The 23,740-nt window shown below is 41.4% G+C and overlaps 1 protein-coding gene across 4 annotated transcripts in view; it reads right to left on the reverse strand.

Moving 5' to 3' along the window:
* Nucleotides 1–823: 823 nt before the first annotated feature.
* The window catches only part of zeb2b (zinc finger E-box binding homeobox 2b), a 103,371-nt gene continuing 80,454 nt past the window's right edge, over nucleotides 824–23,740 (reverse strand). For 2 of the 4 annotated variants that reach the window (XM_042513399.1, XM_042513400.1), the window contains exons 4-10: nucleotides 19,325–19,393; nucleotides 16,091–16,279; nucleotides 14,233–14,447; nucleotides 10,872–10,980; nucleotides 7,875–9,886; nucleotides 4,085–4,187; nucleotides 824–2,412 (exon numbers count right to left, since the gene is read on the reverse strand). In XM_042513399.1, coding sequence (XP_042369333.1) covers nucleotides 1,841–2,412; nucleotides 4,085–4,187; nucleotides 7,875–9,886; nucleotides 10,872–10,980; nucleotides 14,233–14,447; nucleotides 16,091–16,279; nucleotides 19,325–19,393 — 3,269 coding nt within the window. In that variant the 3' untranslated portion in view covers nucleotides 824–1,840. Of the gene's footprint in view, nucleotides 2,413–4,006; nucleotides 4,188–7,874; nucleotides 9,887–10,871; nucleotides 10,981–14,232; nucleotides 14,448–16,090; nucleotides 16,280–19,324; nucleotides 19,394–23,740 lie in introns of all 4 variants that reach the window. The other 2 variants (XM_042513397.1, XM_042513398.1) reach the window with 1 other exon arrangement.

Raw genomic sequence — 23,740 nt, forward strand, 5'->3', positions numbered from 1 at the left:
AAGTGTCAGACAGACACAGGTGGAAATATGCAGAATATATGTTTGCTTTAACATAAATGAGTCATAATCAGCAGCAGCGCCGGGTCAATTCACTTTGATCCATTTGAAAAAAACGTGAACTGAAACCGAATGTAATTAACATAATAATGAGACTCCATCCACAGCGGTTTCTGTGTAAACTGGATACGAGAAGAGAAAGATTTCCAGTTTTGCTCGTTTTGGAGGGAATTTAAAGTGACTCGAGCTCTGGCGCTGCCAAGCAAAACCTCACTGTTTGTTCTCTGTGAATAAACATGAAGCGCCGAGGGTTTGGTACTCTGTAATTTGGCTACTTTTATTCGAGCAGGGTCATTTTCAAGAGAAATTACAAATTAAGAATTCAATAATACTTTTACAAAGACATTTCAGGAAAGATTCTTCTTCAGTCATGATATCATACATAGTATTTAACAGTCCCTCTTCATTTTTTTTTAGCTTAAAAAAAGAAACAAAGATGAAGAAAGTGGAATTTTTCAGTCGAAAATACAGTGTTTTCACAATTGTATAAAAGTTCCCAAATTTGGAATTTTCCAGTAACTGGAAAATAAAGGAAATAAAATAAAATAAGATTAAACTTCGCATTTCACAATGTTTCAAAACACAATAAATGCTCTCTTTACGTAAAATTTGCCCCTATGATCGACACCATGTTCCTTTTTACTAAAATATATCTATATATTGAAGAACTATAGTACTGTACACAACAGTATGAAATAAATAAAATTAGGAAATATAAAATGGGCCACATAAATAATGTTTTTTTTTTTTTAAACCTACAAATAAAATGAATGCAATTTGTTGTTTTCAGAAAATGGTTTGGTGTAATACTGACAAAAAAAAGAAAAAAAACTGAGAAAACATTGCACAACATAATGTAAACTAAGGAACTGCTGCCTATAAGTCTTAATACTGACACGGATGCTTCAAAGAACAACGGTGAACCATTTCAAAATACTGAAGCTGGTGAAAAAAAGTAACCTTCCTTTTACACAATACGAGGGTGGCACTTGCAGAAAACACACAGGTTAAAAGGTTTGCATATAAGGCTTCTTTTTTCTTATCAAAAAACACCTTACAAAGGCTTCCTCCTTCATTTTTTTTCCCCATACCATCTGTCCATAAACTGTATTTTCCCTTAAAACGAAGGTCTCTTTAAAACTTCAAACTCTTCAAAAAAAAATCTCCTTCATACAGTCTTTTTGTTTAAATTCCTTCATTTGATTCAAGAGGCCTAAAATAGTGTGGCTGGAGACGTTTGTGGCCGGGCGACATGGCAAACTAAAGACGACACCGTAGGTAGGTGGGAAGGTGATAACAAAGGTAATATCGAAGGACTGTAGTGCAGACACTACTGCTCTTTTTCCAACACTGTATAAATATATACATAGGCAATACTTTTTATTATTTTTGTTCATGATTATAGAAGCGGAGTGCAATTTGTACAAGTCACTAGTTGTGCTATAAATACTATGGAACACAGGGGGTTTATTTGAGGAGGTTAGCACCACACATATTTTTAGGCCTTAGTACTGTACATTTTTTGAAATGTATTCATTTATTCATTGTTCGGTTTGCATAATGCAGCTTATTTCACAAACCCATGCCTCCTTTCCCTCAACGCCTCCTCCAGATTGATTTGAGTCTTGTTCGGCAGACGTCGTCCCCCCCTGCGAGGAGTCTGTCAGCTTCCCGGAAGCTTCAGGCACGTGCACGTACGGCTTAAAACACGGCGTTTTTAAACCGAGCAGGTAAGAATACTGAACCGAAAGAGAAACTTAAAACTCTTAAGATGGGAAGCCGATTACATGCCATCCTCCATCGTGTCCTCGTGATCCGATTTGGTTTCCGTTTTGCCGTCCAGCGAACTATCGTCCATCGAGTGCTCTCCGTTCTCCTCCTCGTCCCTCAACGTGTCCGGGTCCGTGTCCATGCTCTTGCTCTCCTCCTCCTCCTCCTCGAACTCCTCGTCCCTGCGTCCGATCTTCGCGTACGTTCCGTCCACTTCCTTCCGTCCCTCTCTGATCCCTCCGTTCACGGCGTCGTGCCTCAGGATGGCCTCGCGCTCCGCTAGCTCCGGGTAACCCTGAGGAGTCATGCCCTGCAAGTACGCCCGGCTCATGAGCAGCTCCGTCGGCTCCAGGTGGCCTTTCTCCCGGGCCTCCCGCTCGGCCGCCTCCCGCTCCTCGGCCTCCCGCTTGCAGTAGGAGTAGCGGTGGTTCATGTGCTGCGAGTAGGAGCCCGAGTGGGAGAACCTCTTCCCGCACTTGTCGCACTGGTACGGCTTCTCCCCCGAGTGCAGTCTGGAGTGCTCGATGAGATGGTGTTTGTGTTTGAAGGCTTTCTTGCAGATCTGGCACTGGTGCGGCCTCTTGCCTGCGGAGACACAAAACACAGAGCGGGGACGTGAGTGAGACTGCCTCGCTCGCTCCTGCTGCTACAACAAATCACACAAGTCAGAAGAAAGCAAAAAATAAAAGAAAAAAAGGAAAAAACTCTGATGAATTGGATGGCATGGAGCAAAAATGACATCACGGAGCATTAAATCCAACTTTGACTTACGACTCAGGGCTATTTGTTTATTCAAATTGCGAGCGCGATGAGAAAGTGCGCTCGCATTCATGGCTCTACATTATGGAAATTCCCTCCCGTGGTTAAAAGCATGGAGAAACTCAACCACAACTACTTATTTTAGGGCCTGCGTGCCACACTCATGAATGCAACATAAATAAACTACTGCAAAGCAAACAAACACGAGGCGCGACAAAGGGGTAAACAAATCCGAGACGTTGTTGGGGAGGAGGAGGGGGGGGGGCTCCGAGGGGTTACCCTGCTTATCTCCGAACACAATTCAAGTTCATGGTGACGCCTGAGCCTCCGTTAGGTTTTGGGCTGGGGCTCCTCCGTCTCCCAAATGTGACGGGACGCTCCGGATGCCGAGGCAGAAATGAGAAACCCAAGCTGGCCGCGAGGGCAGGGTGAGATCGTTTTACGACACGGGGCCATAAACTGTCTGGCTAAATTAATGTCCTCCGGCTCGTAATGTGGCCACCGACTGCCGTGACTCCGGATTTTCTTCTCAAAAGTTACCTGCATCTCATTTTGTTTTTCCTCGGCACGTGTGGAAGCTCTCAAAGTGCACTTCTGCCCAACACGCGTCCGGTTCAACTGCACTTCTGAGCCTCGCAATATTGTCAAAAAACAAGGCGTCGTGAACATGAAAGTGTCGCGTTCGGAGATGCAGGGGCGTTGTGGAGATAACGCACCCCTTTTTTTTTAAAAAGAGTTCACTGTTCTGACGGTGCAGCCTCCCTCCCTTTTATGTCCGACCAGATAACACCGAGGCTGCATAAAGCAGCGAGCGCTCTGCTACAGATAGCGGATAAAATAAATGATGCAACCTAGTGAAAGAGGATCTCTGTATAATAACTATAATGAAAGACTTGTTATCAGTGCTCTGAAGCTTCTGAGCAGTACTCCGCTGATGTGATCTATCGCCAATAATGGGGCCGATAAAGGCATTAGGGGCCTTTTGGGGGCTTTATGTATCTAGGTGAATTGATGTGTGTCTTTTAAGATAGCAAAAATGGTTAATACAGCAGGATATGATTGGAAAATAAAGAGTACAATGACTTGAAAAGATAGCTCCCTTTGCGTGCCTACCTGCATTAATTACAGATTATAAGAAAAAAATACATCAATCTTTCAGAAGGAGAACACACAAAGCTTCAAACACATCACAAACTTTCTCATCTGAAATCTACTCATTCGTTGGCATCCTGTCAATGAAGAAGCAAGTTAGGTGTTGGTTTACAGATACAACTTAAGGGTCAAACAGAGAAGGAAAGGAGGAGAAAAAAGGGGGTAACATAAAATATATATATTCATACTGAGAGGATTTGGAAACACAAACATTTAAAACATAAAAAAAGCAATGGGGTTTAAAATAAGGGTCTAGAACAGTATATACCTGTGTGTTCATATTTGTGTCTTAGAAGGGAACTGCTCTTCTGGAATGTTTTGTCGCACAAGTCACACGCGTACATACCACTTTCGGTCTTCTTAATCTTCTTCCGCGACAGACAGGAGTCGGGGTCTGTCATGTCGTCCAGCCCTGACATGTAATCTGGTGTACCGTCGAGCAGGTCCCCCTTGAAAAGCAGAAACGAAATAAAAAGAGAAAACAAAACAAAAAAAAAAAAATTATAATGAATTTGGTGCGTGATAAAGGACTGCAATGTTTTTATTAACCCTTTGAAACATGCAGCTGTTAGCTGTCCTGAGCAAAGTGGTGGCATTTCTTTCAAAAACATGAGAAAATAAGGCAGCTTGAAATAAAAAAAAATAATAGTAGATTTAGAAAATTACTTTTTTAAAAATTAGGGAAAATTGTTTATTGGGAAAAATGTTTAAAATTGCCTTGCTTTTATTTTATTTATTTAAAAAAAATAATTTCCAGGTATTTTTTTTATTAAAAAAAATCAATTTCTTTTTTTTTATTTTAATTAATTAATTTTCTTTCATCACTCATTGCCGTCTTCCCCTGTTTTTGAAAGAAATTAGGACAATTCTCTCAGGTTTAAAGGGTTAAGTTATTAGGTCAGCTAGTTTGCAACATTATCAAAAAAGCAGCAGATTGCGCCTAAATTTAAAATACTTTAGCTTTAGTTTTAGCTTAAGCTAGCTCTATATAGAAACATATGCTGAAACACTTTACATTTTTTTAAATTGTACATTAACTCTAGAAAGATAAATATAATCTCTCAATATGACTTTATGCACAGTAAGATCATTTCTAGACAAGTTCAACACAAAACAAGAAGAGAAACAGCAGTTTCACCCAAATTTCTGTACTTTAGCTTTAGCATAAGCTAGCTTGATACAGAAGCATATGTTAAAATACATTTTTAGTGCATATTTGTAATTATTAACCCCATAAAGCTATATAATCTCTCATTATGACTTCTTTTCACAATAAGGGCATTTGTAGACACGTTCATTAAGAGGAAAAACAGCAGTTTGAGCCAAATTTCTGTGCTTTAGCTTAAGTTTTAGCTTCAGCTAGCTTGCTGTAGAAAGATAATTCCATTTTTAAAGTACATTTCTTAATTTATCAACTCTAGAAAGCTAAAAAAAATCTCTCAATATTACTTCTATATACAGTGCAGATCAGATTCAGTCGAAATGCATATGTCTTCATTTACTAAATGCTAAACATTCGCAACACAAAAGCACAAAAAAAGCAGTTTAAAAGTGGCGGGAATCGCCAGAGGTCCCACAACACGCTATTATCAGGATATAATAAGATAGTGATTTTAGACATTTTGTGGTATGCTGAGAATTGCTATAAAATATTTTGCAATAGATTGTGATTTATTTCCCTTTTTCAACTGCAAATGACGTCCCGAAGGAAAACTTTATCTAAAAATATAAAGTTTTCAGTCTTTTCGTCTCAATTCAATCATTTTTATAGCAGCAAAATGTATCTGGTGAACTGAAAAAGCAACTGAAATTACAAAAGCTTAATTCGTATTTGCAATATTAATATTTAATACAACTCGAAAACCGATACTTGCCACCTGTGTTCTTGATACAATATTGTCACGAAAAGTATTGCAATACTGCCTTTATTCTCGCCCTATCTCTACGGTTTAATCTTTGCAATTATGAAAAAAAAGACAAATTATTTTAGGAATGTAAGTCATAAAACTGCAGCTAAATGATGAATAAGTGTGCAAATGTTGTTTTTGCCGAAATAAAAGCAATTTAATGTTGAAAGAACTGATCTTCTCTGTAACTAGATAAAGCAGTAAACTGCAGCGTTCCTCCCAAACAATCACACTATGCCTCATGTTCTCATGCATTTTTAATTAGCAGCACATACCAGCGTTGATTTCTTATAAAACTTTCATCTCTGCAGTAATATCACCCATCTATAACTGACATGCTCCCCATTATGAAACTCGGCCGTAATGGTGTATTCAGTGTGGTCTCATTTTGTACAGGAGTGTTAATTCTGCAGATTCCCTTTAAAAATTCTCTTTTATGATGAAGATTAGTCTCAAACATGAACAATATTACAACATTAGAGGAGGCACAGTGAGCCATTCTTGAAATTGCAAACTCATATAATGATTAAAATCAGAAGGTGCACCTTACTTAATGGCCAATATTGAGCCAGCAAAGCTTTCTTCAATGAATATGTGCGCGTGATAATGTGAGGACAGCTCTGCACTGTGTTTTAAGAAGGGACCACTATCACTCTGCAATCAATTTGAACTAAACGCCCGTAGCTGTATTTTTAAAATCTAATTTAATAACTTAGAATAGGAAACATTATTAATACTTTTTTTCATCAAAATGGTTCCCTCTATGTTAAACAGCCTTCAGCATTCAGTGGTAATGAACATGGAGACTGTGCATTATTAATCCACATGTAGGAGCTCATTTTGGCTGTGGCTCTCTTTAAAATGCAGCAAAGTTGCGACGGGAAATTTCGGAGAAGTGCACAGCTCCGGGGCTCACCTTTGTCATTTTTACAAAGGCCTTTCACCCATATTTAATAACAAAATATCCGAGTCGAGGCCAGCGCTGGAGGAGGAGCGGAGTCAGGAGCGTTAATGTATTCCACACACAGCAGAGGGTGAAATTTACAGTGGAGAGTGGTAACAATTACGGCTTTATTGAGATGAGATTTCAGGGCCAATATCGTTCCTGTTATTTATTTGAACCTGATGCGGTTTGATATTCTGTGCCAAAGCTTTTTTTTCATGCTTAAATTGGACGTTTTTTAAGGGTAAAAATTAAAACGTTAAGCCTTTGAAACCTGGAGCGACATCACTTTTCTTGTGCTGCATTCAGATGCTTTTCACAAGTATTTAAACCTTTAAACCTTTAAATCAGTGTGATTTCTTTCAAAAACATGGAAAAAAAGCAGTGAGCAACTTAGAAAAGTTCCACAAACTGCAAGAAATTTGTGAATTTGGAAAATTATTTTGAAACAAATGTCTGGGGAATCAAAAAGACAAAAGCTGGGGGAAAAAACTACATTATATTCATCACAATTACATGTTTTAAATTATGTTACAGATTTTTTTATAATTTTTCAGCAGTCCTGTTAACCTTGTTTTTTTTAATTTTCAGGTAATTTTCTTGTACTTTTTCACTAATTTCTTTTTATTTGGGCCATTTCTTCTTTCATTGCTCATTACCTTCCTCCTGTATTTTTGAAAGAATTCAAAGGCTGAAGACTGTTTTTGATTTTTTTTACTATTATTGGATCATTTAAAAAATCTAGTTTTCATCAAATGTTTCACAATCTGGCAGATGTTAAAAAAAAGAAAAAGAAGAAACTTATGATTATTTTCATCTTTGATTAATCAGTAGAAAATATTTTGTAATAATTGACTAAAAAAAACAGTATTCATGAGAAAGGAAGCAAATTCTCACATTTGACAAACAAATATTTGTAATTTTAGCCAGATACTGAGTACTGTCATTGATTAGTTATGAAAAATGTTCAATCACTTATAAGAAAAAATAAATAAAGCTGTAGTAATTGAGCTCATTTCCTCTATATATCTATCCTGTTTTGCATCTTTAAAATGCCCCCTCTCCTCCATGACACCGCCAACTCCGAGTCACTTTTTCCCGCCCCGGGGGTCGTGTCACAGCTGTTTATCTCCATCTCCTCTGCCAGATCACTCTACCTCAGGTGAGCGTTTCTCTCTGAAGTCGTTTTTTAATTAGTACCGAAATGAGTTCAGATCATTTTAGGGAATCTGAGTGAGCCTGGGGGCGCTTTTGCACAAAAAAAAAACCACAGGTGGCTTATTTACCTGGAAACCTGGTTTCCGCTGGTACTTTCTCCTCTGCTGCATCTCGGCAAAGGTAGCTGCCCCTGCTGCGTAAGTGTAGGCCATGTGTGGTAGGAAGCCCATTTGATCCATGCCCGGGTAGGGCCTGAGACCCGGTATGCTGGCCTGCATCGGGGGCATGAATGTGGCAGGTGGGAAAGCGCTCTGAGGTGGAAGTGACGTGTACAGGGGTTTGGCGGCAAACGGGTTAATGCCGAAGATGGGGCTAGTGCTTTTTTCAAGGTTTCCGTTGTTGGTAGAGCCTGAGAATTCCTTCTTGAGATAGGCCAAGTTCAACGGCTCTTCGAAGTGCTCTCGGGGAGAGGGGATGCTGCTGTGGTCGATGGTGATGCTGTTGACTTTCGGCCTGCTTTTGACAGTCAGTGCATGCTTGGGTTCCTTCATTAGTCTCGGCAGAGAGAGGTCCAGCGGCTCGGCCTGCAGGTCCTCCGAAGTCAAGCTGTTTGGAGTGTAGGAGCTGCTGTGGGAGTTTTTGGAAGATGTGGAGGACAGATTTAACGGGGAGGGGGTGTTGCTGCGGGAGTGGTCCAACTTTTCACCTGCGGGTTTGGCGCTGCCGCCGAACTGGTGGTTTTTCAAATGTCTGAGCGGGTTGTCACAGTTGTTGACGTTGTTGTGGAGCTCGGCTATGGAGGGGGACGTGATGGGGTCAGTAGGTTTCATTAGAGACACAGGTGACCTAGCTGCCATTGAGTCTTTTGGTGGAGTGTGGTGGTTATTTGTTCCGACAACCATATCCATGTTGTTCCTGTGCTCTAGCGGCGGGGTTCTGTTGGCGCCGTACTGGTACATCTTCCGCTGCTCGAACCACTCCTTGACGAATTCCTGAGGAAGGCCGACCGCTATGGAAATCTTGAGCAGCTCCTCCGAGTTGGGCTCCATGTTCATGGCGAAATACGCCTTCAGCACAGACATGTGGTCCCTGTAAGGGTTAAGGGGCCCCGTGAGTCCCTTCTCAGACAACATGGAGGAGGATAAGTGGGTGTTCTTCTCCATGAAAATCCCTGGTTTGTTGGGCATCAGATTCTCACTGGGCTGCAGCACGGCTTTGATCTCCTCGTTCATTTTGCACAGGTAGCGTTCGTGCTGGTGCAAAGGTATCGGCCCGGTGAAGGTTTCTTTGCAATATTGGCAAGCGTAAGGTGTAAACATGTTATTTTCCTGCACCTTCTCATCCACACCTCCTTCAAGCATGTGGTTGGATTTCTCTCGTTTGATATTGCTAATCTGTCTCTTTGAGTCTGTTGTCAAGCTCTGGAGGCAGGCTTTGGCTTCGTTCACTTTTTCTAACGTGTAGTCGATGATGCTTTTGGTGGCGCCGTTGTGATTGACGAGTGGAAGACCGACCTGAGCCCCCGTAGACGTCAGCACCTGTTTCTGCTCCTCCACCTGGGACCCCAGCTCCTTCATGTAGGCCTTGAGCTTGGAGAGCTCCTCCGGCTTGCAGTCCATTTTCTGCCTGCACACAGTGTTGTCCACGATCTGGAGGACCTTCTGCACCTCGCTCAGGTTGTTCGCCAGCGGACCCGGGTAGCACAGGAGCTGCGACTCGAGTCCGGCCATCCCCAAGTGCTGCAAGGGGCTCTGGGCCGTCGAGTTGTGGTGGACGCCCAGTGGGCTGTTCCCTCCCATTCCTCCGTTCATGAACGGCCCGGGAGCACCGAATCCGTGAGACGCCATCATCAGCTTGTAGTCGTTGAAGTCGAGCGGCTCCGTTTTGATGCTCAAGTGGTTGTTGTGGTCGGGGAGGCCGAGCGGCTTGCCGTTCTCCAGCTTCTGCCGCAGCTGGGTGATGGCGGTGTTGGTGGGCGAGGACGAGGCTGAGGTGGGGGAGGAGCCTGTCTTCATGTTGCTGCGCATCCTGCCGTTGACGGCGATCAGGCCGATGCACTTTTTGCTGCTTATGTGGGAGCTGTAGGAGCCCGAGTGGGAGAAACGCTTCTTGCAGTTGGGGCACTCGTACGGCTTTTCGCCTGAAACAAAAAAAAAATAATTAAAAAATCATTGTAAGATGGCTGATACGAAAAATCTGGTCGAATTTTGGTTTTTCAGCATAATATACACTTATATGCTGATGATATTGTAATTAATTGTTCTAGTTCGTTGTTCTTGGTTTTCCAATCTGTATTTTGTGATCCAAAAAAATGAATAAAAAATAATAAAAAAAACCAAAATTAAACTGAAAAAACTTTTACACAGTACTTACTTCACAGTAATAATAATAATAATTATAATAAGAAATTAGTAGCTTGTTTAATGTGAATGTCATAAAAAATCTACACAATATACACTTTCATGTAGATGATATGCTAGTTAGTTAATTGTTAAAATTATGTATTTTTGGATTTCCTGTTTGTATGATGAGAGTCAATAATATGAAAAATAAAAAAAATAAAAATAGAAAACAGTAATAATAACATTAAATTAGTAGCTTGTTATATACTGTCATCAAGACACTCTGCATTAATCAATATTAATATTTTCAATTTAAATGTGCTTATTTACAAAATATTACTTGTACATTTTACATTAAGGCTATTGAAAGTGTTTTAAATAAGGTAAAGGAAGGTATTAAAATATACATTATATACATTATATATACATACACACAATATAAAAGGTAAAACAAAATTAAATTATAAAAAAGAAATTAGAGAAAATTAAGCATCAAAAAGCCTTCAGAGAAAACTCTTTTTTTCTGTTGATCAGTGGGCATTGTCACTGACAAATAAGCTAATGACTGAAATGAATTTTGCTGATATGCTTCACACATACGCATTTCTAAGCAAATATTGTACTTGGCAACTGTGCCGATTCTTTCAACAGCAGAGTTCAGTGTCCATCAACAGCAGGGAGGGTCCAAAATAAACCGAAAGGAATTTCTGCACATTCACAGCGTTCTTAAATCACGCTTATGAATATTCAAAAAGGCCGGGCGGCATTCCTCCCGCGACTCACCGCTATGAATCCGGAGGTGTTCCTTCAGATGGTGCTTGTATTTGAAGGCCTTGCCACACTCGGTGCATTTGAACTTGCGGTTGCCGGCCGCTTGGTTGAGCAGTTGGTGCTGCGAGAGAGAAAGAGAGAGAGAAAGAGATGCACGTTGAAAAGAAATGCACAAACATTGTGGGGGTAGAGTTCAGTAAATAATCACAATCGGTCGGCATGACAACAAGCAACAAGCCCAAAACGGCTCCTGTCGCCAGCGAAGCATCTTGGCTTTTTCTACTCCCACCTCCGTCGAGCGACTACAGGCAGCGGCGGTGATAACAGAGAGAATCACATACCTTTTAATTTCCTGGCTCCTCAGCCAAAGGAGGCATGCCTTTAGAATTTGGCAGCCCAGAAAATAGAATCAATGAAAAGAGTCTTTTTAGAGCGTTTCCCCTTCATTAGAAGCGCCGATCTGATCTACTTTTCATTAATTTGGGCCTAATCAGTCTGAAAGGTATTCAGAATCATCTCTTTGCATACCTGTATTCACACAATTATGCTTCTTCACAACGTTTTCAAATGTCTTACAGTAATTGGGCCTTTTAAAAAAAAAAAAAAAACCTTGAACGTGTCTTTAATAATCTTCGGATCCAGAACAGAGGCCCGGCCTTGATTCTCTGTTCAAAGGTAAACATCAGTTGCAATCCATCAAATTTGCAATTCAAACACGGCCCCGTTCTCTGAAAAGACGTCAAAATATAAAAAACACGGCGACAACAACTAAACCTGGCTCGTCACTCACGGAACAATTAATTCCAAGAGGGAGTTAAACGGTTAGTAAATAAATAAATAAATAAAAAAACATATTCTGTGAGCTCGCTAGGGGGAAAAAACACTCCCTCCTCCCAGTTCAGCCTTGACAAATGCTGGGGTGTGTGCTGACTCTACCCACATTCCTGGGGAGACAGATGGTGGCGCGCAGGACACTGGGAGGACTGGGAGGAATTGTTCAAACAGCCCCAACCTTCAAAGATCAAGCAGGGAGAGTCGGGGGCCCCGCCAAGCGCCGGAGAGGGACCCCACCGCTCGTATGTTGCTGAGTTGCATAAACAAACAGCAACAGCTGCTTCGCTGCCTCCGCCCCCCACCTCCACCTCCACCGCCGCCGCCGCCATCCCCTTACTTCCCCCCTGAGGACCCCTGCCCGGTAAAGTTTAGTCTCGCCACCACTGCTAATAAGACACAATCGCTCTGCGCTCTTAATTGTGAATGGCACTGGCAAAACGCTCCGTCTCTCCTCCATGGCTCGTTGTCGGTGCCTCTGCTGGTGGTGGGCGGGGGCCCGACTGGATGTTTGCATATGTATAACCTCTAATTAGTCATATTTCAGCTAATTGGTTAAGAGGAGGAGGAGTATTAAGGCTTGTAAACATAGGAGACAGAACAGCAGAGCACATGTTTACCTATCAGGACATTATTCTTTATGTTAATCTGATTGCTCCTCCTGAGTTGCTTGTTAATTGCCAAATATACATTTTCACATGAATACACGCCGATGAAGGAGTCATATTTTTGCAGAAAAAAAAAGAGCGCCACCTACAGAACTGCATCCACAAAAAAAACAACCTCATCTCGAGGATTACCATTTAAACAATCCAGCTAATTTACAAATCAAGATAACCGGCTTTGTGGAAAAAGGACCTGCGGCGCTTGAATAGGAGTCCTTTCGCCATTGACTCGACTCCGGAGGGGGAGCAGCAACAGCATTGTAATATGAGGATTGGGACAGCGGCTCACTCGGCCGGCCCATCTGCTCACGTTTACACCCAGCTGGTAGATCAGGTGAAAGTGCTGGCTGCTGACATCTGATCAAATCAGCCACAGTCTGAGCCTGTCGTTCTCGCTTCAGAGAGCACAACACAACACCCACGACCTGGGACCCGACACCGCAGAGCGTCATCGTATCATCTGTGATTTTACTGTACATTACAGGGATTTTATAGTGGAGGAAGAGGACGTTTTTCTCCGGTTTTAAAGGGAGAATACACAGCTAATCCATTGGTGCTGTAGGTGTTCTGTAAGGTAGCAAACAACATGTAGTCATGATGTAATCTAATATGTAACAAAGAAAACAAGGACAGCCTATTACGATACACTTTTTTCTGCAAATTTTCAATTGTTTTTACATTTTAAACCTATTTTTTTGCACTGCAGGCTTAAAAAAAATCTGTACGAAGCACCCAACAATATTTTCTCGATGTTACATTTCAGTGTGATTCTAGTAATTGAAAGAGGAACCAGAAACAGTAATTTTCTGAAGGTTTTCACTTCTTTTTACATTTCTAAACCTAATTTTCCCTTTTTATTTCCTTGCAGGCTTCGAAGTTCAGCAACTCGGGCAACAATAGTTTTCACAATGTCACATTTGAGCTTGCTTTTGAAGAATAATTCCTGAAAAATGCAGATTTACTCACTTGATTTGGCTTTTAAACAGTCCGTATTCTACTTACTTGTTTGTTTTGGTTACTTGACTTTTTAATGTGAATTTTGTCACTTTTCCACCATGTTGGTGAATGCACTGAGACCAGAATTACATCTGCTTACATCTGCTGCAATTTTAAATAAATTCTTCACTTTTAACCATCCTCCAAAGCACAAACGCAAACTCCATCTACTTTCAGATTTACTGCTCCAATTTTAGTTCACTGAGAAGTTATAATTATCCCCTAATGTGCAAAAAACTCTGCAAAAAACTCTGTAAGCGTGCAATGTTTTTTTTTTTTTTTTTTTTCGCCACAATCTATCTCACCCCACATCTTCAACTTAAAGCTGACAAGCGAGTTAAACACCCGTGACTGCTGGATGCGTTTTCACCTCGCAGGACTTTAAGGTGATTCATGCAAACTGCCAGCAGATTCACATTATATTTCAGACATATAGGATATAAATCGCTCGAGAAAATTCAAGTATACACAGATGTTTATGCAGTGCATGAAATTAGAAGTAGGGGGAGGGGAGGTTTGATGGAGTACTATGACTGCGGGCTGCACCCGAAGAACATTAAAAAGCCAGGAGTGGAGTGAAGTTAAGGAGCTGATAAAAATTTCCAAATTGGAAATTCACACAATCATTCGATCGTGAACACGAGACTGGAAAATTATATCAGGGAGGGCCATCAAAAAACCATTTAGGGCCTCAATTAAAGTTATTACCATTAAAGGATCTGCATCTTCAAAATGCCATGAAAAATTAATAATGATTGCCAATCAGAAAAAATGATCTCTCTTCTCCGAGGGATCAGAGCACATTAGAAATGAAACAGAGAGGCGACAGAGAGGAGGAGGAGGTGAAGGATGAAGAAAAAAAAAATTAAAATCCCTCTAACCTGATCCCTTGCAGGCTTGTGTGTGGCCATATGCCGCTCAAGCTGAGTGCGGTAAGCAAACGTGTAGTTGCACAGGGGGCAGGCGAAGTTCTCCTCGTTCTTCTCATGGCGGTACTTGATGTGCTCCTTCAGCGATGTCAAACGCTTGTAGCCCCGGTCGCAGTAGGGGCAGGTCAACAGTTGGGCGAAGGCATCTGGCGTTCCAGGTGGCAGGTCTGCACGGGAGACAGCGGGAGAAGGAGGAGGAGGAGGAGGGGGAAAGGAGGAGGAAAGGGGAAGGGAAAGCGGGCCAAAAGGTCAGCGAATCAATGGCAGCTAACGGGCGGGCTGCCCAGAGTGGTATGGGAGTTATCTCTGCAATCTGCTCCACATGAGAGCCACAGTGTCAGGCTGGCATCCGCTGCACTACGACCTCCTCCACACACACTTTTACATACAACTCCTGCACGTAGTAAACATCGTACTGTCTGTTCACACATAAAATCAGAAGCAGACAAATAATTCTTCCTAATTTGTTCTTAGTGCCATTCACGCTGACACGTTCATCATGTCTGCAGCATGAATCATGAGCTCATTCTGAATTAAACTCCCCCCACTTTTCTCCCTCCGGGGAGCTTCGGAGGTGCGCTATCTGATTTCAAGCCCCTGCCCAGCTGTTGCTTAAGACTGTAGGTAAACACCAAGGCATCCGGTGAATCTGTGGGACCAACAGCTGCCCGGTTGTGTCAGCGGGAAGAGCTGCTGCTCTGTCCAGACTTCCCCTTTCTTTCTTTTTTTTCTAAAAAACATTTGCTGGTGCGAGGGAGGTTAGCTGAACAAGCAGCCCAACCCCATTCAACATTCAAGCTACGAGAGAAGGCCACATTCAATGTCAACCCAGATTTTTCAAAGCTGATAATAATAATAATCTTTGTATTTACTCTGAACTTTTCTTTCAGGAAAATAAAACATAGAAACACACCTGTTTTTCACTGAAAAATGCCTCAGATTATCTTACGATAAACAGCTATAACTTACTAAGGGAGGGTCTGGTGTGGACCAAAATTCATATGAGAGTCCAAGACATCTCACTACAACCTTCTTAAAAAAATAAAATGAACAAAAATACTTTGAGGCTCTGGCTTCAAGCAGCGACCAAGTGGAGGTCCTCGAACAGCCACTTAAAGCTGGCTCCAAAATCAAGTCAGTCCCTTTTAACGCCTACAGCTGTGTGTCGTTTGGGTTTTTTTCGGATACCAGTGCTAAAATGTTACTTTTTTAAAAGAATAAAGCACAAAATGGAATTTAAACTTAAAATTGAACAATATATTAACTCTTGACAGTTAACGTATACTTTAACATATAAGTATGGATAAATACAAAACATAATTAACATTCTCATAATCACACAAAACTACAATAATTAGACAGCAAAAGTACTTTTGAGTTGGGATAAATAACTGTCTCCAAAACTCACTACAATGAGGATAAGTTGGCTACCTTAACAGTCCACCTTAACTGAGCCTGGTCAGATTCCAATGGGAAGCTAACTTCACCCACTTACCCAGTGCTGTATCTATATATTGGTTTTGGTACCCAACTTTATTGACCCATATGATAAAACCCACAATTACAATCAATTACATTCAGGATCTCCTGAACCTGATGAAAACACCCGTATACATTTTTATTAGGGCCAAATTTGGTCACTTCTGGCGACCAAAATGTCAAAAACGAGGCTTAAAAAGAGTCAATGACTACTTCTACTGCGTTCATAGAGTCTACCATTGTTTTCTTTTCGTCTTTTCTTTGGTCTCACAGTGAAAAATCTTGATCCTATCACCTTTGACCCCTCTGAAGACCCTGACAGGTTTCGTACCGTTCTCCTCTGGTCCGGTGGCCTCCGGCGTGCCCAGGCGGGACAGCTCCTCTGGCGCCTCTGGGTAGATAATGGCGGTGTCGCCCCGCTGCAGGTACTCGGCGATGCTCACCACGTGACTGTCGCCGTCGTCCAGCTTCCGCTTGGCGAAGAAGTCCTCGAACTCTGAAGTGCAATCGACGCTCTTGACTGAAAGAGGAGGAAGAGGAAGAGAGTCGGTGAAGGAGGAGACCGATAGAGAGAGAGGGGGGAGGAATAAATTGGATTCATTTCTTTCCCCTGAGAAATGTCTTACAGGAGGATATTGGGAACATCTTGGTGGAAATGCGATGAGGACAGCCACCCTAAAACATTACAGCAGTGCTTTGGGGAGAATACATCTAAATTACTGGGTTTGCTTGTCACGCCATGGTGGCTAAAATAAGAATTGTAACTTAATCCGGCCAAAAGTCGGAGATAAACACGCTACCATGAGCTGCTGAGGAGCGACGTGTAAAAGAAACTTCACTGACCCAATTTACTCATGACATAAAATCAGATTTTGGGACTGTAAAATTTAAAAAAAAAAAAAAAAAGGAAACACACACATATCAAACGTACATACACAAGCCTAATCAGCAACAGAGCCACGTTTCTTTGTATCGACTTTCACATATAAGGTCAATCAAGAGACTGTGGCTTTTGTTGATTCTGTGTTGAACAGATTACTGGGGCCAAACCACAAACCAGCGCAAAAAAAGGAGAGGAGAAAAAAAAAAAAGAAGAACGAGACATGCTTTGCCATAGCTGAGCAGAATGTATCTTAAGCCAGCCAAAGTGCTGAGGCCACACAATGCGTTTTCTCAAATTATTTCCCAGTCCCTTCTCTTCAGGGAAACTCTTAAGCTGCAGTGTGGAGATAGCTGCCTCCAAAAACAAACCGGAGCTAAAAGAAATCAGCAGCCTTCATTAGTCAAGGGGATGGCCGACTTTCAAAACACACACACACACACACACACACACACACACATTCACACACTGTTTACAACCTGAAGAAATTCTGGAGGCTGTTTGGCTACCCGAAAAACCGAGTGACGTCTCATCAGACTTCATCCCCTGTTAATTAGGCTTTTAGACTGAGAGCCAAGGTGAGGTTTAAAGAGCGATTTGTTCGGCCGTGATGACTTTGCGGTCCAATTTGCGAAAGGTCAAGGTAGCAGATATTTGGTTGTCAAAAATGGCACCCAAATGTCATCGGTGCCAATGGATCACTTTTGATAGCCGTGATCGCATAATGCTCGCCGTTCTCATTAGGTGATTCTTTGTGGCATCTGAAGAGCGCTAAGCTAATTGTGAGAGACTGAATGTTGTGATGATTGTGTTTTTAAGACTGACTGATGATTGACCGGGTGAAGCTCAGTGCAATTTGTTTCTAGACCTACACCTAAAAACCCTCACATTAATGAATATTTATTTTATGTTTTCAAGGGTGTAGGTTCTGTCTAAGCGTTGGGGGGCACACATAGTGAAGGGTGGGTTCCTCTGCAAAGAACATTTTTCAGCATCAAACACTTAATTTCCTGCATTCCTGTTATTTTTTCCCCCAGTATGTGCCTTTTCTGTTAGATTTTATGGCAGATTTGTTGTAAATTTTGTCAATATAAAAGTTTTCTGCTTTTGTTTTTATTGGGGGGCACATATATTGAAAATGGGGGTTCCTCCACAAAAACATTTTTGAGTATCAAGAGCAGAATTTTCTGCGTTCTGCAGCAAATACTTAATTAAAGCATTAAATTAATGCTGTCTGGTGATTTTTATTCACATTTGTGCCTTTTCTACATCATTTTATAGTAGACATATCATAAATTTTGAAAAAAAAACTCCTCTGCTTTTTTTTTTTTTGGAGGGGAACACATATTGACAAGGGCGATCTTCCGCAAGAACATTTTTGAGCACTGAAAACTTAATTTTTTTCATTCTGGTGATTTTTATGCACCAGTTTGTGCCTTTCTGTATTATCTTATGGTAGAAATGTCTGAAATTTGTCAAAATAAAAGTGCTCTGCTTTTATTTTTATCAGGGGGTACACATAATAACGGGGGGGTCCTTTTGCAAGAAATCTCTGAGCATCAAAAACTTAATTTCCTGCAATCTGGGGATTTTAATGCACAGATTTGTGCCTTTTTGTGTCATTTAATGGTAGAAATGTAACAAATTATGTAAAAAATGTTGTTATGTTTTTATTGGAGGTTTAAAGGACATTTTACTGGATATTGAAGGGTATTTATATTTCTGTCAGTGTAACCTTCCAATATGGGCACTTATTCTGCACATTGGCTTTTTTTCAGTCATTCTGGATGAAAAATTGAAATGTAAAATGTTTCTTTAAGGAGAAACAACCAACTTTTCCTCCAGTAGAGGCGGAAATCACCTGGATCAAAGTGCGCTTTGGCACCGGGACGTGATCAAACTGCTCATGTCTTTAAATGAAATCACATGTGATCTAGTGGCGGGGAGCTTCCACAGCAGTGCCACAGTATTGTTTCCAAAACTCCTTTAAGCAGTCAAAATGGAAAACATTTGCTTGAATTTTCAGAACAGAGAGAGGACAGCGAGAGAAAAAAAAGAGTAAGAAGAAGAAAACACCGCGACGAGCAGAAAGTAATTAAAGCTGAAGTGAGGGTTTTGAGGCAGGGCTGCGTGGCGTTCTGTGGGGTGACTTTGGTTTACCAGAACAGTGTCCGGGGCCAATTGTCAGGGTGGCCAGGATGATATCATGGAAGGGAGGGGTGTGTGGCTGCAAATCAGCTTAGGTGGCTTAATGAAAAATGGCGGGTAGGGTTCGGTTCCACCAGGAGTGGCAATGGGACACAAATACACACCGAGGCTCTCTTAGCTCACAATTTGGACGCAAAGCATTTAAATATTTATTACGTAGTTGGAGTGCCAGACTGCTTTGAAGGTAGGGAGTCACCATGTTTTTAATGTTTCTGGCGTCCTGTTTCGAAATGTCCACTTTGACCGAAAATAGTCCAACTTATTATGACATATAATACACTTTTATATCCATGCAGCTTTCATCTGTGCTTGCAATCCTTAAAAAGTTCTGGAAAGCGAGACTTGAGCAACTGGTGACGAGATGTTGCAAGTTTTTAAGGGTCAGAAGCCAACAAGATTGGGACAGGCTGTTTTAAATCATGGCACAGGGACAGAAAGTACATGCAACTCCAAGAAACACATCTTTTGTGAACTCACCTGTACCGTTTCCAACTGCTTGCAAAGTGGCGTCAGGCCCCAGGGTGTCAAAATCATCTTTTATTTCATCTGCACAGAAACAGAAAGCAGAGAAAAAAAGGGGGGGAAGAGAGGGAGGGGTGAGTACCTCGGTGCACCATGCAAACCAACAAACGCTGACAATGAGGCCTTTAAGAGAAAGGTATGGAGAAAGCAATAAAGGCACCGCTGTGCATCGCAGCGCGCCGCGGCTTTGTTCGGCATGCTTAATGAATGCTATCATCTGGGCCAGACAGTGACTTATTTACCTTTAACATGACAACAAGCGGTGGGGGAGGCGAAGGAAGCTTCAATCGCCAAACAGAGCGATTAAATACAACACGCCGCACATCCACCTGAGCAATCATAGAGCTCCAGCCAACACGCAGGCTGAGCTTATTACTCCCTGGCTGTGACGCCGCTGCAATCCTCTGCATGCAGGATCACGCTTGTTTTTTATATTTATTTTTTTATCATATGTCATTTGGAGGATGCTTTTCTCCAAAGCTGCTGGGAGCATTGTGAGCGCACACGTTTTTTTGATTTGCCACAACCCCTAGCAGAGTTAGAGCCTCGCTACCATCTAAAAAGAATAGCCTCAACCACAAATTAAGAGTTGTAGCTGCACAAACATTTCTCAGGGGCAGAAATAACCTCATTGGTCGGGGAAAACCTCAGGTGGGTGGAGACAAAGAATTAATGCTCTCTGGTTAAGTATGTTAGACTGAAGCCCAATAAAAATGACAACAACTGGCCCCAGACTGACGCCTTTAACCTCCTGTGACCCTGCGTCCCCTCACGGGTACATTACATTTAGGGTTTCCTGCACCTTATACTTAATTCTGCTTGTCTTAGACCTGTTGTCTGTGTTTGTGGACACATTTAAGACCGTCAAGTTGTAGTAACACTACACTATATCGAACCATACAATGAACAATATGTCAAGTCAGTCTGTAGCCGATTTCGACACAAAAGTGGACAAAAGATAAAACCTGATCACATTTTATCACTGAAACTTGCTGATTTATTATTTTAAAAAGAAGCATACCAAATATGTGTTTGTTTGTGGATCGATGTGTTTAATTTTGTGTGTGTATCTAATGATGTTTTTTGTGCTTGTGAATGCATTTTCTTTTCATTTTTAATATTTGTTGCAAAAACATCCTGTGGACAGGTGTTGCAAATTAGCATATGGGCATCTGGTTCTTGTGCATATATGTTTCCCACGCTGCTGTGACGTCTACATCAAATACACTATAACCAAGAAAAGGTCTCAGGAGGGTAAAACCAAATAATCAATTTTGGATAAATCTGAGCGGTTTCACTTTGGACATTTAAGTTTCTGATCTATTAAAATCACTGAGATTTACATCAACCAATCAGGTTATACTGTATCGACCTCGTGGAAAAACCTCGCCCTGGAGAAGTATTTGACTGACGAACCCTCCAGGAGGTTTTAACAGACCAGGTTCTTACTGCCAATCAGGATAATGGCGCCCAATCTGTGCAGACGGGCAGATATTGTCCTGGCACAGGTGAGGTGGCGGTAAATAAACGGTGCATGACAGGCTCATAAACTAACCCTCTTCTGACAAATCCATCCGTCCACGGTCGACAGGAGGACACCGACTCCTGGACAATCAGCTTAAGAAGTCCCCGGTCCCTCCTTCCTGCCTCGTCGGTAAAAATTAAATCAAGGTGCTTCCCAGAACACGGGGGCTTTGTGTTTAAAAAAAAGAAGAACGGCATTGTGTGCCTTACATCTGTTCCTGCTCTGCTTCTGCAAGGACGTTACAAGTGTTGCATTGTGAATGTTTTCTTTTTTTTTGCAGTCCACAGCAGGATCTGATGTATCTGACTCTCCCTCAGCTATTAAACCAGGATGAGCAGAAACCTGGCTGCGATATTACAGGAAAGGTGGTGGGTGTATTGTTTATAATAATGTTATCCTGCTACACAAAAGCCAGAAGCAAAACACCTTTTTATTTTTAGTCGAAAAAACAATGGGTTTAATAGTTGCGGAATGCTTTCGAAGGCTCGCAACTCCGGGTTTTACTCGAAATTAAAGATTTGGCCTCTGCGGTGAAATGATAAATACCCCTGTCAATGTCAAACAGAATAATGACAGACTCTTCTGCAGGGGTATGTTCTAGTTTAACTTTCCCCTTGCTAAGATTTTTTCTTCTTTTTTTTTCCCTCTAAGTTTGATTGCACGTCTGCCAAACAGCAAACCACAGTTGCAGTATGAGAAAATGAATGGGTTTTAAACAACATAAATTAAGCTATGACAAAACAAAACAGATACGAAAAAACTCCTCCGCCACAGATTAAAATATACCCACAAGTATCAGATATCAGTATGAAAAACCTCCCCCTGTTTCACGCTCAAAACTCCCTCACATTTGCGTCCTCGTAGGCATCGTGTTTGCTTTGGGTAATCAAATTTGGCTGCATACTTTTGGTCTGACGCAAGGGGATGACCAGTGGGATTTACTGGCCCTCCACTCTCCCCTGTTTACCTTGGAAAACTTTTGTTATCTGTGGTCTGAAGGGAGGTACGCCTGCTTCCAGTAGGAGGTAGGCTAATACCACGTACACCTCGCTGCTCCGGCCTGTGGCACACATACATGCGGAAAGCCGTGCCAGTCCTGGGCTGCATTCAAATGGGACAAAGTGTCATTGTGGTGACTTCTGGGCCCGTCTATAGTAAGAATGTTGCAGCTGCAGAGCCTCTTTGCAGCATTTTACAAGACATGACCCCAAACTCTGACCCGAATGACGCAGGAAGCCCAGAGGAACCCCTTATTTATTCATTTACTTATTATCATTTTTTAAAATTCATTCTTTTATCCCTTTGATTATCATTTATACATTTTTGATTCCTTTGTTTTTAGCACATAATCTGACCGCTTTTACCCACGTCCTTACGCCTCTCATAGCCAGCGCATGTGATGTTTTCTTATTCCTTCCCACCGGCAGCCAATTAGTTTATGACTTTTTAAGGACAAAAAGGAGATTTTAACAACTGAATAACTTTTTAACGTGTGCCCTCGGAGCAACCTTTTAAAATTTTATCTTTACCTTATTTATTTACTTATTTACATTTTCATTTTCCTACTATTTAATCTTCTATAACCTTTCAAAAACATTTAATTCTATTAATTTTTTTTTTTTTTTTTTTACATACAGTCATAAACGGTCGACCACATTTTATCCAACCACGGAGGGGACCGGCGAGGCCGTCAGCCCTACCTGTTTCTCTGCTCGCTGGTGTGCTCCTTTTTAATGAAAAACTACTAATTTTTTATTATATTTATTATGATTTTATTCTTTCCGCTTTTACCCACTGTTTCGCCATTACCTATATTAAATCTTTTTTTTGTTTTTACTTTTTAATTCCATTATTTATTCTATTTTATTTTATTATTATTTTTTATAACCATGAACTATTTGATGCGGGTTTTAAATTAGCGTTTTAAGCATATAAACCCTGTCTTGGAGGAAATTTGACCTGAAACCGGTTCTTTTAGGAACTTTTTAACAGTAACAACTTCTATAGAATACTGCGTTTTTACCTCTAACCTTGCCCTAATCCGAGCTGTGTCCCTCTGTGTATGTGCAGTTTTCACAACATATAAAAAAAATGTCACAACCAAAAGTGGAAAAAGGATTCGATTTCTTCTACGCCACAAATATGCGCCTATTTCTGTTGGTGGAAAGCATTCTGCCTGAGACTGTCCGCTAAACGCTGGAAAAGCGTGTTTTGTCAGTATTAAATCACAGAGGACGTGAGGCAGTAAGGTACACACCTCCTTGAGGAGCGATGTTGAGGTTTGACTCAGGAGGAGTCCAGAATACCTCTGCCAGACCGTAATTCCACCTATTTTCATAGCAGCTCTGATGCTGTTTATTTTGAAAACATTCCTATTTTTATGGCCAGTCACCGCAGTCGCTTTAAAGTCCCGCCTTTGTGCGCTGGCCTCATTTATCCTGTCTCATGTGCACACAATCGCTTCAGAATCACAGTTTGAGCCAGATCTGATTAAAGCAGATTTTTGATGCCATCTCTGATATTTTTTACAAGTTGTCAATAACACATATTCAGCGTCCATCCCTTCAAATTTGAGCATGCTGCAGCCAAAGAATACAGCGTTTTTTCTGTCGTTCTTGGCAGTGCAGAAAAGCATCTGAAACAGTGCACTTATTGAAAAATGTGGTAAACTCCTGGATGCACTAGGTGTTTAAACCACAAATTAATAACTCCCAAACTTGATAAACGTGCAAAGAAAACAAGAGCCACTGTTTTATCAAAAACAGAAGGCAAAAAAAAAAAAAAAATGTCACACAACACAACTTTTCAAATAATCTTGAGGATGGAGCAAAAACAGGGAGAAAAAA

This window comes from Plectropomus leopardus, chromosome 24 (assembly GCF_008729295.1).
Source record: "Plectropomus leopardus isolate mb chromosome 24, YSFRI_Pleo_2.0, whole genome shotgun sequence".
NCBI classification, from domain to species: Eukaryota; Metazoa; Chordata; class Actinopteri; order Perciformes; family Serranidae; genus Plectropomus; species Plectropomus leopardus.